The sequence below is a fragment of the Chamaea fasciata genome, unplaced genomic scaffold (genome assembly GCF_029207755.1).
Source record: "Chamaea fasciata isolate MVZ Bird 193981 ecotype frontalis unplaced genomic scaffold, bChaFas1.0.hap1 SCAF_10, whole genome shotgun sequence".
NCBI lineage: Eukaryota > Metazoa > Chordata > Aves > Passeriformes > Sylviidae > Chamaea > Chamaea fasciata.
In genome coordinates this window covers 30454482-30468069 of record NW_027094095.1, presented here as the reverse complement: position 1 = coordinate 30468069, position 13588 = coordinate 30454482, and the positions used below count along the sequence as shown (strand labels likewise).

General features: G+C 51.8%; 1 protein-coding gene across 13 annotated transcripts in view; it reads left to right on the top strand.

Annotated features, from left to right (window-relative positions):
* Window positions 1–227: 227 nt before the first annotated feature.
* DOCK7 (dedicator of cytokinesis 7) overlaps window positions 228–13588 on the top strand; it is a 93497-nt gene continuing 80136 nt past the window's right edge. For all 13 annotated transcript variants that reach the window (XM_066192963.1, XM_066192962.1, XM_066192959.1 and 10 more), the window contains exons 1-2: window positions 228–308; window positions 8743–8848. In XM_066192963.1, coding sequence (XP_066049060.1) covers window positions 271–308; window positions 8743–8848 — 144 coding nt within the window. In that variant the 5' untranslated portion in view covers window positions 228–270. The remainder of the gene's footprint in view (window positions 309–8742; window positions 8849–13588) is intronic.

The window sequence follows — 13588 nt, the reverse complement described above, 5'->3', positions numbered from 1 at the left end:
TGATGGGACAAGAGCGGGGACAGGGGCAGTGATGGGACAAGAGCAGGGACAGGGACGGGGACAGGAGCGGACCGTCCGCGGTCACTCCCCGCCACCCGCCCGCCCCGCCGTAAATCTGCGAGGAGCGGCCCCCTGCCGGGAAGGGGGAGGAGGCGGCGGGCGCGGCGAGCGCCGGGGGTGGGAGCTGCGCCGCTCAAGTGCGCGGCTCGGCGGAGCATTACGGCGGCCGAGCGCTGGCCGGGCCGGCAGCGCGGAGCCCGCAGCGCGGCCATGGCCGAGCGCCGCGCCTTCGCCCAGAAGATCAGCAGGTACCGGCGGCGGCCGCGGCTCCGCGAGCGCGGGGCGGGCGGGCCCGGCCGCGGGGGCTCCGCCGCCGCCGCGCCCCGGGGCTGAGCGGGCCCGGCGCGGCCCCGCGGGTGCCCGCGCCCTGCCGGCCTCCGGGGGCGCCGGGCAGGGTCCGCCCCAGCGCGGCCGCGGGGCTGCGGCCGCCCCCGCCCGCCACAAAGGGCCCGGAGCGGGCGCGGCGAGCGCCGAGCGCGGGGCCGCTCCCCCGGGGGAGCTCCCTCGGCGGAGCGGGGGAGGGAGAGAGAAAGAGGAGGAAAAGAGCCGTGGAATTCCGCTCCCGCGAACAAAGGCCGGCCGGCCGGGCGCTTTGTGCAGCCCCTCTCGGCGCACAATGGGCGGCTCGGCGCTTTCCTGCCGGAGCCGGCCCTGCCCCGGCCGCCTCCCGGCGCTGCCCCGGCCCCGCACCTGGGAGGGGAGCGCCGAGCTCCCTGTGGCTGGAAAATGGAGAGCTCAGCTCCCTTGCAGCGCTTGCCTGCCTTTTGTGTGTGTGAGCGGGGCTGCTCCGCCGTGCCACCGCTCCTTGGACGCGCGGAGCTGCGCGAGGCTGGCGGGGCTGAGCATCCTTGGGTTCCTCGAAGTTTGGTTTATTTTTTAAAGAGGAGCATCTATAGAAATTTACCTGCCGAGAGCAGGTTTCTGCGGATTTGCATTCCGCGTTAGGCGTGTGGTTCCAGGTGGGGGCAGTTTTTCTGTTCGCAGGTCTGAGCAGGTAGCCTTTGGTGACCTTTCCTACCTGTAAGCAGCAGTGGAGCGAAGTGAGAACCATCAGTTCTGCCAGAGCTGTTCAGGAGGCTGTGACAGTAGTGAAAGGAGTCTCATTTTCGTGCCATGGAGTGAGAAGCTGTAGGTACAAATAGTTGCGGTTGGAGAAGGTGAGATGGAGAAGGGTCATGGACAAAGAAAAAGGAGGTCAAGGGAAAAGGCTGGGTAGGAGGTAGAGGAGTGACACCTGTCCCACCCCACTCATGATCTGGGAACAGGTAGAAACATTGCTCTTCTCTTCAGGTTCTCTGCACGTTTTGATGTGCACCAGCCAGGGGTTAATGTGACAGGTCAAGGAATGGGGAGAGATGGATTTGCTGCCAGACCGTTTTTCTTGCTTCTTGTTTGTAGTCACAGAAACGGTCACATGAAAGAGACAAGCACGGCAAGTCAGAGCTGCGCGGCCCTGGCAGGAAGTGAAACACGATGGCCCTGGGGTGACCGCTGTGGTGCTCAGCATTCCTGCGGCTTCCCTGGGTTGTAGCACAGCTGTGCCACCTCTGTGCACCTTTTGGGCTGACCTGATCCACTCCGGGTGTTTCCCAGCGTGCTTGTGGGCAGATGTGGTCCTTAAACAGCTTGGCTTCACCTGTTCCTGCAGAAGGACCCAGGTGCTTTGCAGTGAGCTCAGGGCTCTTGCACCTCCAGCTTCCCTTTGCACTTGTGACATTGTTGTGTTTTCTGTGGGGTTTCCCGTGTTGTGGTGTCTTATTCTGAAAAATCTCGAATTCCTGCTTCGTGGCCTGCACATCCAAGGCAGAAACTTGTGGGCAGAGTGTTGCACCTGGGGATGCCCAGGCTAGGCTGCTGCCCTTCTCCTGCTGGCACGGAACGTGCTGCTGGGAATCTGGGAATGTTGCTGTTTCAGGGGGTGACAGATTGGAGCGGGCAGTGCAAGGAAGTCCCAGAGCTGTGCTGGTGGCTGCTGGAAGCCCTCCCCAGCTCCATTGTTTCCAGAAGAATAGATCCCCTCGCATTTTCACACTCTGCCCTCCGGTTTGGCTGACTCATCGAGGTAGACGTAGCATTTGTCTCATTCACAGGAAACAGCCATGCTGCTCCTGCTTTGCCTGCGTGCTTCAAATGGATCTCCTCGTTCAGATCCACCAACACGAATTCCTTCAGACCAGCTGAAAGTTTCTAAACTGGTTGTTACAGCTGAGGTAGAACAACAAACGTGGGATGGGCTGAGCAGTGTTCTTGGAAAGCCCAGGGATGTGTCCCGCAGCTCGGATTTACCTGCTGTGCTTTCTTCAGCCGCCCGTGGTGGCCCTCAAGGGCATGATCAGAATGTCAGTGCCATGCCCTGCCTGGGCATTGCATCCAGATCTTTAAATATTGGCCAGAGGCTCTCAGGAATTGCCCCAGCAGTTCTAAAATATCTTTTTTTAAGGCTGTGTTACAAGGTGTCTTCGTGATTAGGTCCTGCTGCGTTTTTGTGGGATGGGTTTCAATTAGAATTTGGCCATCACAGGTACTTACTAATTCTTCTTTATTCCTGTGAAGAAGAAACTCCTGAGTTAAATTTAATATAGTGGCTTAATAATCCCTGAGTTCTTGTCTGAAATTGCTAATTTTTAATTGGAAATATGTTGGTAGGAATTTTTTTATTAAGCCGTAGTGGATCACATCTTTTTGCGGCATACAGAAGCAGAGATGATGATGCTTCTGTAGCGGCACTGAGGCTGTTGATTCCATCTCAGTGTGAGAGCAGAGGAGCTTCAGTGCCGCCTGTGTGTGGTGCACATTCCCAGCTGTGTTTTCCCAGTACATTTTCTGGATGTGGGACTGCTTGGCAAAGAAAAAGGATGTGGAAACCACCCTCACCACCAAAAGGGTCACTTTTGAGTCCCTGGATGTCCCAGCAGTCCAGTGTTTCCTGGGACAGAGGAAAAGGCGTGCGGGCTTTTTAGGGTTCAGGAAGAGAAAAAGAAAAGCTCCCCCCTTTAAACCTCACACAGCAAAAACATTGCGGGGATAAACTCGTGGAGACTTTCATGTGAGCCCCTGACTCAGGGCCTTGTCAGTGCTCTTGGGCCATCCTGGGGCTGGGTTATCTGGGGAGCTCAAGGCTGCTCCTTGGGTCACACCATCCCCGGGGATGTGTCTTTGCTTGGGAAGAGTTTTGATCTTCCTTTCCTGCTGCCACAGTGGGGGAGGATCCCTGTGAATGGAGCAGCATCCCTGCCCTCTGTTTGACAGTGCGTGTCAGCCTCACGCAAACCCCGCAGTGGGATTTTTACAGCTGCTCTGTGTTCCTTAGTTGAGAATTTTTCAGTTTTCCTGTGCCCAGCTGTCAGTGGAGTCCAGAGAAAACAGGTTTGGCTCTGTGGCTCCAGCCCCTCCCCAGGTGCTTCCATGTGAGCAGGAACCCCATGAGGTGCTGCTGTCTGGGGCTGATCCTGCCCTCAGACATTCAGTGACTGGGAAATTCCCCATCACCCAGGGCTCTCACACTGTTTGGGATTCCTGGAGTAATCACAGCTTGTCTTCGTGGATTTGAATTGAGGGGAAACCGCTTGTGTTCGCTACATTCAGAGCATCTTATTCCTGCTGCAGCTCCCTTTACACTGATGGGGTGCTGTAAAGGGGGACTTGGGAAGGCTAAATTTGCTTTTATGTTCATTTAGAGCCCTTTTACGCTCCCTGAATGATGTGTCAGGGGAGCTGACAGCCTCCTTTGCCCAGCCCCAGGGTAAAGAGGGATGGTGTGAAACCTGCACCCACTGAAACCAATAGCAGAGCTGTCACCGGCTCCCAGGAGCACCAAATCGGGCCAGAAACGTGGTCACAGCAGAATATTCATCACAGTTTATTCTCTTCCCACATCCAGATGCCATTTGCATTGTCAAAACACTGTCAGAGAGAACTGAAAGGATCTTTAGCAGGGATTTCACAGCATCCCTTTCCCGTTCTCTCCAGAATTCCCGTTGCCTGTCCCCGCTCAGCCTCTGTGGATGTCTCGTGTGGGAGTCAGCAGCACTTGGGAAGCCCAAGAAAATCCCTGGCTGCTGAAAGCAAGGGAGAAGGCAGGGACAGAACTTCATCTGGTTCTGCTCCAGAGCTGCCTCTCTGGCCAAGGCTTCCTCCTTTGCTTGCGTGTTTTTGTCTTGAGGTGTGACTTTGCTGTCCCCAGGTGTCCTGGGAGCTCGTTCCCTCCTCTGCAGCCCAGGGGTGACTTTTCAGCCTCAACAATCAAAACATGATCAGAAGAGCACCACAGGCAGCGTTGTGTGATGTTTTCTCTTTTAATCGATGGTGAGGAAAAAAGGGAACATGTTGTTGCTCATCTGTGTTAATTTAAGAACCCACACGCAGCCTGCAGCGGTCAGGATCGGGCTGGGCATTTCCTCAGCTGTAAATCAAATCCATTTCACTCCGAGGGGAAGCAGCTCACTCAGAAGGAAACAGGAGTTTAGGAGGAAGGCTGGGTGCAGGGCTGAACTGGCAGGGTGGCTCCAGGCCAGAGCTCTCCTTGCATCCCTGGAGGAGGTTCCCTGAGCAGCAGAGCTTCCCTGGATGGTGACTCCCACCCGGATGGGGCTGCAGGCAGCACGGGCCAGCCGGAGCTCTGGGGACACGGGGCCAGGTCCTGTCCCTGCAGAGGTGACACACACAGCCAGTGCCACGGGGCTTGGGGATTCGCATCCCAGCGCAGTGAGGCAGGAGGATGGGTGGATGAGCAGAGGGTGACGCTTGCACTTGAAGAAGTAAATGATGTGTAAGTGCAGTTTTCTCTCTCCGAGGCAGAGCAGGCAGCTCTGCTGGGGCTGCAGCTGCCTCGCTGTGCCAGGCTGCCTCTCTCAGAGGCTCCCTGGGTCTGTCCCTGCGTGTGACACCCGGGGTGAGGAACAGGCTGGAGCAGCGGTTCTGGCATCGGCAGGATGGGGAGAAGCAATTTGCCTCCTCCTGTCCCAGTGGAAAAGGGAAACTTCCTCCCATCACCCCAGGCTGTCCCTGACCCTGCCTTTGCTGGGAAGCAGGAGAGTTCCTGGCCTTGCTCAGCATCACCAGGCAGATCTTGGGGAATCTTCTTTGGTTTTTTTGGGAAGGCAAAAAGAAGAACTGATATTTCCAGTTCGCTGCTTAAGCTAAAAAAAAAAAAAAGCGTAAAAAAAAAAAAAAGGAACATTCTTTGGGTTTGACCAGGCAGGACACATAGAAACAGAAATGATTTTTGTGTGTAATAAAGAACCCTGGGAGTGCAAACAAATGGTTTCATTTTGTTATTTGCAGCTCGGAGTACTTTGAGAATGACCAGTTTTGTTTTGCTTTAGGAGCCAGTTCCAAGGGGAATTTTTTCCCCTCTTCTTTGTGTGTTTTTTTCTTTTTTCTTCTTTTTCTGTGTGAACCACATGCCCACACAATAATTAACCAGTGAAGAAGGTCAGAAAGGAAGTGACTGGGGAAGATGTACTTTAAACATAGACATTCATGAGGCTTTGGGCTGTAATTAACTGGAATGTTTGTCTGAGGTTCCCAGGTTACGTGTTGAATATTAGATAAGTTATTAAAGAGGCAGTTTTCTATTTGTCCTTTTAATTATCAAAGCTTTAATGGCTCTTCAGCTCTACCAAATTAATTTTCTTTTTTTTTTTTTTCTTTTTTTTTTTTTTCTTTTTTTTTTTTTTTACATTTGGAGAATATTTATTTCTCTTTTCTTGATGAGGTTTGGTGTAACCACCAGCATTGCTTTAGGTCAGAAATAGTGCTCAGGGTTATAGTGTAACATGAACTGCTGGTCAGGAACAGTTTGTCATGGCCAAACAGCCTTTGGGAATGGAGGAGGAGGAGAAGGCAAGTGTGTTCATAATGATGGAATGGTTTGGGTTGGAAGGGACCTTAAAGCTCATCCTGTGGTCAGGGACACCTTCTGCTGGACCAGGTGTTATTTATTTTAGGGCAGCCCTAAAAGAAGTCAGCTGAGGTATTTTCTCAGTGTGGAAATACTCATTTGGTTCCCCAGAGGTTCTGCTCCTTCTCTGGAGTGAGTGCTCAGGATGAAGATTCCCAACTGGAACAACTCCAGAGAAGCCATTGGGTGACCGAGGGAGCCCAGAGGCTGGAAGGGGACACCTGGCAGGTAGAAAAGAGTGAGAGGGGACTCTTGAACCTGATCATGCTGCCGCAAACCCAGAGCGGTGTAGATTACCCAGAAATACATCTGGAGATCAGGATACATGAGGAGATGGTTTCTGAGCGTCAGAGGCACGGTGCTTTCTGAAAGGGAAGTGGTGTCCAAACCCTCTGTGTATGCAGTGATACAGGAAGGAGTCAGCCTGAGCTGTGGTTTGGACTGCAGGCCTGGGATAAGCGGCAGTAACTCCCGCAGCCTCCACTCAGGAATTCTGAGGTTTAGGCAGTATCCATTTCCTTCACGTGGGAAGAGTTTCCTGGGTGCTCCTGAAAGCTGGAGAGGCAGGAGTGCTTCAGACCCGAGAGCGATGCTGCTTTCTTGCTGAAACCCATTGGAGGTTCAGTTCTGACTCGCTGTGGTTGTGCTTTAGGGGAATTTTCCAAATCCAGTGAGGTTATTAATGGGGCAGCAGCACAGCTGGTCAGGGCCACCCTTTTGTGGCACCACATTCCTTCCCCTGTTGGCCCACGGAGATGCCTCAGGTTCCTGAGGATGCACGGATTCAGGAGGAGCCAGGCACGGCTGTGCTTCCACAGCTGAGGACAGCTTCCCTCCTCTGGCTGTGCTTTCCATCTGGAAACAGTGCCTCCTGGAAATGGGGCAGGGTTTTGAGTTTTTCCTCTGTTGTGCTGGGCTCTGATTTTTCCCACCGGGGCTCTCTCTCAGGAGTGACACAAAACACACCGAGCGAGAGCCTGGTTCGAAGCAGAGCCTGTCTGCAGCCTGGGGACGAGCTTTTCCATCCTCAGCCACAGCTCCATGGTGTGTTTTCCGTGCCAAGCAGCCATTTTAATCCATTCTCACAAAATTTCTCTACAGATTTCCCTACAAAAGGCGGCAGCACGTGTGGTTTGTTTGCTCTCACGTGTGTCTGTGTGCACACGTGGTGGGAGCAGGGAGATGTTCCCTGGATGTTCCCTGTCCCCAGCAGGACAGAAGCCACCCTGCAGAAGTGAAAACATCAGCTCCTGTGTATAAAGGCAAACACGGAGGAAATGATTTCTTGCAGCCAGAATACATCAAACTTTATTTTTTTGCCCTCCTGCAGTCTACTTTTTAAAAAAAGACAAATTAATGCTTCCTCTGGCTAATCTTACGTCCATCCTCTGGCCTGAGGAAACATCTGCTCTCCGTGGTGGCCTCAATTGTCCCAGCCAGTTCCCTCTTAGAATCCCCTTCTCTATTCCTGCCCACCCGCAATCCCAAAGCCAGGAGCCCACCCTGATGTCCAGGTTTAGCTCAGGACGGGTTTAACCACCTCCTTGGCAGGATTTTAGCAGCTTGTGTGCTGTGCTGATAAACAGCACAGTCCCCCTGGTGAGATCAGGAGTCTCTCAGCCATGAGGATGCTCAAAGATCACTGATACAGCAGAAAAAAAAAAAAAATCACCCCTGTCCTTGCAGCCTCTTCATGTGCCTTCTGGGCTGGTTAGTGTCTCCTTGGAGCTGGGAATTTGCTCTGGGAGCCAGAGCTGCCAGCAGTGCTGTGCTGTGGTGAGTGGCACTCGGGGTGGGTTTGTCACTGATAAATTTGGTGTCAGCTACACAGATTTTTTTTGTGGAAGGAATCTGGGTTTTGGTTTGCTTTTGGAACAGAACCATTTCCACCTGTGTCAGAGGCCTGGCTATCCCTGCTGAGAGGGGCTGGAGCTTCCTGCTGGATCCAGGATGGAGAGCTGGGGATGGCTGCGGTGGGGCTGGACCTGGGGCTCTTTGTTCATCAGCATTTCCCTCTCTGTTGTGCTCTTCCTTCCCCCTCCAGGTGGCTTTACCCACCTGTTGTGTTTTCAGCCTCACCAGAGACAATGTGGCTCTTTAGCCCAAATGGAAATCCGTGGAGGGTCACAGCTTTCCCCCTCCAGGCATGGAAGGGCTGCTCTGTGCCTTCCGTTCCTGGTGAGACAATTGCCCCGTGGTGGAATTTCTCTCTGGCAGAGACACGAGGCTCTGTGCCAGCGTTTCCTCTGTTTCCTCTGCTCGTCACCTTTACCTTTCCTACCTGGGAAGGGAAACACCTTTTTGTTCTGACCCACTCTTTTGTTTCCTGGTCTTTGGTCTGACTGTGATTGCAAAACCCCCAAAATAGGCAGGGGGATGAAAATGCAGAGTAGAGGAGCAGCTGTGTGACCAGGAACTGCTGAAGGGTGAGAGGAGAACTCTGGAGAAGAGCTTTCCCTTGTGGAAGAGCCTGCTGGGAACTAGTCAATTTGTGCTCGGGGTCACGTGCATTTTATCGCCACAGATGTGCACAGAAGAGCAGCTCACCAAAGGGGGAAAAAAACCTCAAAATTAATTGCTGTTAAAAGTGTGCGTCTGCAGCCTTGTGAGAGCTTTGTGATTCCTGGGAACTCATTCTGCAGGATGTGTTCCCAGCAGGGCTGTGACACCCTCACTGCAGTGAGCAGAGCCTGGGTTGGTTCCGGCAGCCCAGGGAGGTGTCTGTGCTCCGTGCCCACGTCCCTGCCAGAGATAATAACCCTGTCCCTGTGTCGTTGCAGGACCGTGGCAGCTGAGGTGAGGAAGCAGATCTCGGGGCAGTATGGAGGCTCCCCGCAGCTCCTCAAGAACCTCAACATCGGAGGCAGCGTCTCTCATCACACCTCTGTAAGTCGTGCCCGGGCCGGGGCGTGCTCGGGGTGCTGCCCGTGGTCATTGCATCATCCGGGGGGAAGCTGCGGTGCTGACAGGTTGTTGATGTCAGCAGCTCTGATAACACCAAGGACAAAATTCCATGCAAAACCCACTGATTTGGGGGGTTTCTATGTTGGTGTGGCTGGGGAATCTGTGTTTCTGCAGAGTCTTTGTAGGACAAGGCCTACAGTATCTTTCTTGACCAGGTATTAGTTGTTTTATCCCCAAACAGCCTGGTTTGGGCATTAAATTCCATGTGTGTGTGGTTCTCTGCGTGGAGAGCTCTTTGCAAGCTCCTGCAGTTCAGTTTGCTGTCTTCCTTTCCTCGTCACTCTGGAGAGCAGGACCACAGCAACTCATCTACTCTTCTGAGTTTTAAATATTATTGTGCAAGTTTTGAGTGTGGCTGTTCCTCAGGGATGTATATTTACTTACAAGTTTACAGCCCACTTTGAAGAGCTGTATTGTCACAATCACCCTTCCTGAAGTCAGACTTCCTTGCCTGGCCTACCAGTAAGCTTCCAGATTGGTTGTGGTAAACATTTCAAGAGTGCAGCAAACTTTTTCAGGCTGGAAATGTTTGATTTGGGGTCTCAACTTGAGGTCACAGCGGTTCCTTTTGCTGCAGTCGACTTGGAGAACAAATATTAGAGCATCTTGTTTTCTTCAGAGAGGGGTGGTTAGGTCAGGCAGGGCTGGAAACGTGCCCTGGGTTTGATGGTCTCTGCAAGTGCTGTGAGTTTACAAGAGTTCTTCTCTTTGGAGTGGGCTCCTGTAGCGTTTCCTCAGTTCCTGGGATTGTGGGAATGCGTTCATGGGAATTCCCTCTGCTTCATGTCCAGTGTGACCTGTTAAAGCTTCCTCCTGTGGGGCACAGAGGTGTCCTGGGAGCTGGGTGTCACCTCAGGAGGGATCTCCAGGCTGAGCTCAGCTCAGAGCAGTGACCTCTTCTCCGAGATCCGGCTGTGCCAGAGGCACTGGGGATGGAGGAGGGCTGGAATTCCTGTCATTTCCCAGCAGCACTGGGAGAGCAGGAGGCTGATGTGTCAGCGTGGTGGGGACTGAGCAGGGAGGAGGGTTAATGAGAGGAGGGTTAATGAGAGAAGGGTTAATGAGAGCTGCTGCCCAGGCTAATGCCTTATCTCAGTGGCTCTGCTGGGCTGTGCGGTGATAACGCAAAGCCCTGACTTGGCAGTTCTGGATGGTCTTTTGCATAATCCAGCATTAGAGTAGGGAGGGTCCCCTGCTATTAGCTGGTGTGTGGAGCCCTCAGCTCATTGACTCCACTCCCCTGCAGCACTGGACAGCTGAGGAATGCACTCCCATTGGATATCCATCCCAGGAGCTGCTGTGCCTCCCTTGTCTCACCTGTGCTTTCATCTTGGAAGGGGCTGGCTGAATTGCCTTTCTGCTCTCATGAAGTGAGATGTCTTCTGTGAACCTCTCCAGGCTGCTCCTCACCCAGCCATGTTTTTGATCAGTTTTCCCTTGTGTCACCTCCTTTCACTCTTCAATTGTCTCTTCCACTTTTTCCTCCTACTCCTAAGGTTTTTTTCCCTTCTGCCACCAACCAAGTGTTCACGCTCAAGGCATCAGTCCTGTTGGTCTTCACATGTAATTTTTGATACAGGATCAGACTTGTTGGTCGTGGTATTACCAGTAGCTCTCATTATCCCGTTGCCCTGGTGTTTGCTAGTAAATATATGCAAGAATCTATAAAAATGCTGGAAAAGGTCATGCTGGCTCTGAGCTTTTCCTATCAAACTGCATCATGTGATGGCTGCAGTGATAAGCTCCCAGTTTGTCAGATTAAATTGGGTGCTGAGCAGAGATGCTCTGCAGCAGCCTGATTAACACGGGGCGATGGCTTGTAGGAGATAGTCTGTAGGAAAAGTCTATTTAGTTAAGTCATGAGTCTGTATCCTGAGGCTGCAGAATACGACAGAGGTTTGCTTGTCTGAATTTTGGGTTAATTTCTCTCCCCGAGGCATCTGTCAGGATCTGCTGTGCCTGCCTGGCCTGGTTTGATAATCAGCATTATGCAGAGGGAAAGCATCGCTGTGTGAAGCTGTGTTTGCTCTGGAAAAGTTCAGTTCTGTGTAGCCACACCGGTTTAAAAGCTTAAAGTAGGGCATGTAGAGTGGGAGTGAGTAGGAGATTGTTGCTAAAATGTTGTGTGGTTGAGTTTTAGTATCTCCACAATGGCAGCCGGTTGGGACTGGGGGGCTCCAGCCTGCCAGAATTCCAAGGATTGCTTGGCCGATGCTGTCAGGCACAGGGTGGGATTGTTGGGGCTGTCCTGTGCAGGGCCAGGAGCTGGACTGGATGATCCCTGTAGGTCCCTTCCAGCTCAGGGCATTCCAGGGTTCTGTGACTCCAGTGATTGTGCAGACGTGGTGTCTCATTGCCCACCTTGCTCGCTGTGGTGAGAATTCTGGTCCAGAAAAGGTCAGCGCCGATTCTCTGATGTTGCCAACAGCAGCTGCTTGTGATGGTTTGTCTGAGGGTCTTCTCAGTCCAGTGGAGATATTTTTTGTGGAGAAATGGAGTTTTTGTGAATGAAGAGCCTGCAGCACCATGCTTGCTTGGGCCTTTTGGTTCTTGTCAGCTGAGGCCAGTGCAGGATGTTCCCCACTCCACAGACTTGCCCGTGGTTGAACCTGGGATAAATGCAAAAACCTGCCAGCTGAATTTTAGCAAGTCTCTTCCCTTTTGCCTCGCAGGCAGCCGACAAAATGCTGCCAGAACTGTTTCTAATTTGGTATCTGGTAGAGCTGGGGAGAAGACACTGCTTTCAAATGAGTTTATTATTGTCAGCCTCCACCCTGCTGCCGCTTTAGGAGCAGCTGATTTTGATGGCACATTCCTCCAACCCCAGACACAGGTCCAAGGCCCTCAGAGGCTTTTCCTGTGTAACCCAATGTGCCAGGCTGGGGCTCCTGGCAGGATGCAATCCCTGCAGCTCTGAGCTTTTTTTATTTTTGCAACGCACAACAGAAGGCACTGACAGTTTGCTGTTGGGAGACAGGAGCTGTGAGCTCTCAGAGTTCCATGAAGGAGGGTTTATTTTATTTTTTTTTTATTTTTTTTTCAGAAGTTATTTTTGCAAAGCCTCTCCGAAGCCCGCTGGTGAGTGGAGGTTGGAACCCATGGGCTCTGCTCACCTTGGGTGCCTCCAGAGGTTCGGCATTCCCTGCTGGCAGCTGGTGCCTCTCACCCCCAGCCCCAGTGGGTGAAAGCAGAGAGCCTGCACCTCCTCTGGGAGAACTCCCCAGCATCTTGCAGGATGGGGAATTTGCTGTGTTTGTTTGATGAACCAGGCTGTTTACCATGGGCCTTTGTAATCCCTCGTGACTAACCACTTTCTTTTCTTCCCAAGTTTGTTTTTTCTGTGGAGCAGCTCCTTGTGCTCAGTTAAGTCTCTCTGCTGAAAGTAGACAAAGACTTTTAAAATCTTGAACTTTTTTTTTTCCACTTTTGAGTGCCAAGGATAATAATTGAAATGTTTTTTGGTTGTTGTCCAAACCTTGATTTTTTTTTTTTTCCCCTCCAAGAAAAAAAATTCTCTTAATTTTAAAAAATCTTTTCAGGTCTCTTTTTTTTTCTATTTCTTTACATTTTTAGGGATATATTTTAATGGTTGGACATGGCACTTAGTGCAGTGGTCTCGTTGACAAGCTGATGTTCAGTCGAAGTTTGGGCATGGATGATCTTGGAGGACTTTGCCAACCTTAATGACTCCGTGATTTAATTAGAAGAGCAGCTTTTTACTAAACTTGGAAATAAGCAGAGTGAACGTACATTCTGTTGTTTTATAGAAAAATCACAGCTTTTTTCCAAGGGATTTAGGGTAATATTTCCTGCCTGGTGATGGATGTTACAGCAGAGATGATTGTTAGTGTGTAAAGGAAAACTGTTATAAGAGATACTAATTAGGATAAAGGGAAATAAAGGGGTCTGGATTCTTGGATGTGATATGATCTGACCACGTCTGCTCTCAGCACTTCTTTTTCTCCTGTAAAATGAAGGTGCTGACATTTCCATGTCTTTGTAAAGCACTGCTGGCTTTATGGGCATTATCTGGGCTAATTGAGGCTTTGTCTCGGATTTATTGGATGTCAGACTTTGGCCGCGGATTCAAAGATAGCGTCTAATTATTCACGAAGAGAATATAGGTTCCTTTGTATGTTTCCATTGTTTGTTTTAATAAGAGAAGAAGAAAAGGTGATTTGTGCAAATGGATGGGGAGCAGAGCAGAGGAAAACATGCCAGTGTCCTGTATGACACCGAAAAGGGCGTTTTGGAGGGTTCGGAGCCAAGTAATTTTATTACCAAAAATTGGAAAGGAGAAGGAGCCAAGGCTTTATGCTGTCTCAGGGCTGATGAAGGCCGAATGGTGCCTCCCATTATTTGTATTTCCTGGAGGTTTTTGCCCTGCCTGGCTGAGTGGCCTGTCCTCATCAGGCAGGGGAGGATGGGAGAGGCATCCACATCCTCTGCCCTGCCTGTCCTCCCCTCGGGGGCTGCTCGCAGCTCACTCTGCCCTGGTGCAGGCACTTTCTGTAGGGCGTTCAAGGTGCTCCCATTCTGTGGCTGAAGGCAGCAGTGAGCCCTGTGCCAAAGGTCAGGAGTGTTTTATCTGGTCAGGTGAGCCTGGTGTCCACTGGGAATTGCTGAGTCTCTGCAATGACTCGAACAGTTCACGTGTTAGCA